The 3,525-nt window shown below is 35.2% G+C and overlaps 1 protein-coding gene across 1 annotated transcript; it reads right to left on the reverse strand.

Moving 5' to 3' along the window:
• Positions 1 to 836: 836 nt before the first annotated feature.
• LOC139497378 (uncharacterized) lies at positions 837 to 1,559 on the reverse strand. The gene has a single exon (XM_071285590.1). It carries the CDS (start codon positions 1,557 to 1,559, stop codon positions 837 to 839), a length of 723 nt encoding a protein of 240 aa, XP_071141691.1.
• Positions 1,560 to 3,525: the final 1,966 nt, after the last annotated feature.

The following is a 3,525-nucleotide window of genomic DNA, read 5'->3' on the forward strand; positions in this document are numbered from 1 at the left end:
TTATATATAATTAATACTTTGATAATTCAGTACATTTTACTGAGCTTTTTCCAGGACATTCAGTAACTAATAAAAGGGATATTCGGACTAACGCTGTGGCGAAAGAATAAACTATTAGTTTCTGATTAATGTTCTATTAATAATATAGATGTTACAACAATACAGTCCACATTGATACTGATTTAAAGTTCTAATTGTTTTTGTTCGGCCCACGTTTTCAAAGGAAATCATTTCTGTCTATTCAAAAACTTGCTAAAAAAGGTATCACAAATTTCCGATATTAAATGTAAAGTTAACCTGAATTGAATTATTAATAGTCCATAAAGAAAAATATTGTTCACAGAATGTCAGTTAATAAAATAAACTCGCGTCCTTCGCGACACTCCCAAGGAACAGAAAGTATTTAACAAATTAAAGTCAATGTTCACTATCAAGACGTCCACTCATGGAATATTTTGTTTTGCTTGTTCCGCAGCACGTCTCTGAGGTCTAGTAGATGAGGTTTGCGTCATACACTTTGAGTTCTGTTCAACATTATTAACATTGTCAGTCTGTTCAACATTGTCATCATGACATTCCAAAGGATATAAGAAGTTCAAAGTTCTGTTTTATGTTTTCTTCGATGGCAATAATACCGTTGCTGATCTACATTGTTCATCACTACTTTTGGGTAAGTTTATGATTTTACCAATTTTCCACATTCCTCTCGGAAGATTGTCCTTGATCAAAACAATGTCACCAATCTGTGGATACTGATTTGAGCGCACTCTTTTCTCTTTAAGTTTCACGGTTGTTCTTTCACGAATGCTGAGCAGATACTCATCACGCCACACTTTCTAGAATATGTTTAAATGTTTTTGACCTTTTTTCCAAATTTCCAAAAGATTATCAGTTGAACTAAACTGTGGTTTATATTCTGGATCTTCATCATTATCGATTCGCTCTGGTATTTCGGTGTGTTTATTTAGAGTGAGGAAACAAGACGGTGTTAACACAATATTAGAGTCAATATCCTCACCAATGTATGCTAACGGTCTACTATTTACCACGGCTTCAACTTCTGTTAAAAGTGTTCGTAATTGTTCACCACTCAAACAAACCTTTCCTATGGTTTTTCGCAATGAACGCTTTGCAAGTCCAACTAGTCTCTCGTAAAAACCACCCATCCAAGGGGCTAATTCTACTATGAATTTCAAATTTATGCCCTTGTTAGACACATAGTTTTGAATGTCCGAATCATAAAGAACCTTTTTCCATTCCTGTTGTACTACATTACTTGCAATTTTAAACTGTAGAGCATTATCTGAAATAATTTGTATTGGAGTTCCACAACGGGCAACAAATCTTCGGAATCCAAGTAAAAATTGATCGGTAGTCATATCAAGCATCAGTTCCAGATGAATTGCACGCACAACTAAGCAGGTGTATAAACAGACCCACACTTTTTCAGATCCATTCACAGTTTTTACATAAAATGAACCAAAGTAGTCTATTACGGTGTACGTGTACGGACTTGATTCAGTTACTCTGTTTTTGGGTAGTGGAGGGATGAGCGGCATCTTATACGGCCCTCCTTCATAACGGATGCAGTTTCCACAAGTTCGTAAAACATGTCGGGACGGTTGATCTACCTTGCGGAATCCAATATTTTTGTCTTATTTGTGATAACGTTTGAGCAACTCCAACATGTAACAAGTTCCTATGGTAGCTGTAAATCAGAAGTTTTGTAAATGCTTCTTTCTTTGGTAACAAGATAGGTCGTTTTGCGTTTTCGGAAATGTCTGCATGTTCAATTTTACCTACACATCGAATTAATCCGTTGTTGTCTATTGTAAGACCTAATTGACGTATAATATTACTTGACTTGTTTTTAGTTATATCATGAATCTCCTTTGCAAAATGTTTCCTTTGAATGTGAACAATCCACATGAATTTTGCATTTTCAATTTCCTTTGCCGCAAGCGGTCCAGAAATAGTGTCCTTTTTTAGTTTTTTAATAAATCTTTGTACCCAAGCAGTTATTCTCAATAGTCTAATCAAACTAGAAAAGTTTTCGCATTCCATACCATACGGCGATTCTAATTTACGATCGCAATTAATTCCTGAAGGGGGCTCCCCATAGTGCTTGGTTTAATTTCTGATTTATAAAGATTAACATTTTCAGTTGTCAAATTATAAGACCAAGTTGGCCATTGATCGTTGGAAAGCAGGAGCCAAGACGGTCCTTTCCACCATAGATTGTTCGATTTAATTTCACTGAAATGTGTTCCACGGCTTGCAATATCAGCTGGATTTATATCGGTTGATACATAACGAAATTCGGTATCAGTGCATTTTCTGATCTCTTTTAAACGATTTTCGACAAATGTTGACATTTGTTTTTAGACGCTATCCAATGAATAACACATTGCGAATCTGTCCATAAAGTTTTCTTCTCTACAGTGATCTTGAGATTGCTTTCAATAAATGCTGAGCATCTTATTCTTATGATGACGGCAAGAAGTTCTAATCTCGGTATATATGCTGACTTTCTTAATTGGAGCAAGGCGGGTTTTGGAATAAATCAAATCGACTCAGCATGATTCATCTGTTTCATGACGCAAATAAATTGCACAATCATAGGCCTTTGTTGATGCATCACAAAAACATAGTAACTGATATGAACACTTGCCATCTAATCCTATGTACCTATCAAAGGTATGGGTTTGTATTTGTTTAATGTCAAATGCAATTTCTTTCCATAAGTCGCAGTCATTTTCGGATAACTTAAAATCCCATTCAACTTTTTTGCTCCATAATGTTTGTAATAATAATTTTCCTAGCAAAGTAACTGGTGAAAAGAATCCTAACGGATCAAATATTAATGCAATTGATTGCAAAATTTCTCTCTTCGTACTTGACAATTCTAAAGATTCTAATTTGGGTCCAGACATTGAAAGTTTATCATCTTTGATAGTCCAATTAATGCCAAGTACTTTCATTCTCTATCTGTTTGCTTGATCCTGCTTCGGTATATCGGACATGAACTGTGCTGAGTTTGAACACCAATCCCTAAGATTCATTGAAGCTTCTTGAAAAATGCTTTTCCATTCCGTATACAGTTCTTTCAATTCATCATTAGAATGGACTCCTGTAAGCAAATTATCTACATAGATATTATCATGAATCTTCGTAGCAATTGGTGTATTATACTTCCGCAGATGCAAATCAATGGTTGCGACCAAGAGAAACGGGCTTGAAATTACTCCAAACGGAACACGGCAAAATCTATATATCTGGACCCGGTTGCACGAACGTTAGTTAAATTTAAGTAACCGTTATCTCGGCTTTAACGCGACGTTTAATTTAACAAGGGATTAAAAGCGTTGCACAAAAGTTAACAAGCAGTAAACTGAAAGTTAGTTCCCCCAGTTAAGTTACAGATTTAACTAAGCCCGAGGGGTAACATTAAATATTTAACAGTCAGTTTAAATCAAAGATGGAAAACCAGTTATTGTTTGGTAATGTTTTTGCACTTCGAAAACA

This window comes from Mytilus edulis, chromosome 12 (assembly GCF_963676685.1).
Source record: "Mytilus edulis chromosome 12, xbMytEdul2.2, whole genome shotgun sequence".
In the NCBI taxonomy this organism is placed as follows: domain Eukaryota; kingdom Metazoa; phylum Mollusca; class Bivalvia; order Mytilida; family Mytilidae; genus Mytilus; species Mytilus edulis.

What these genes read in the sequence shown, in the direction of transcription:
- LOC139497378 (XM_071285590.1), bottom strand. Translation starts at nt 1,559, where the DNA reads ATGCCGCTCATCCCTCCACTACCCAAAAACAGAGTAACTGAATCAAGT.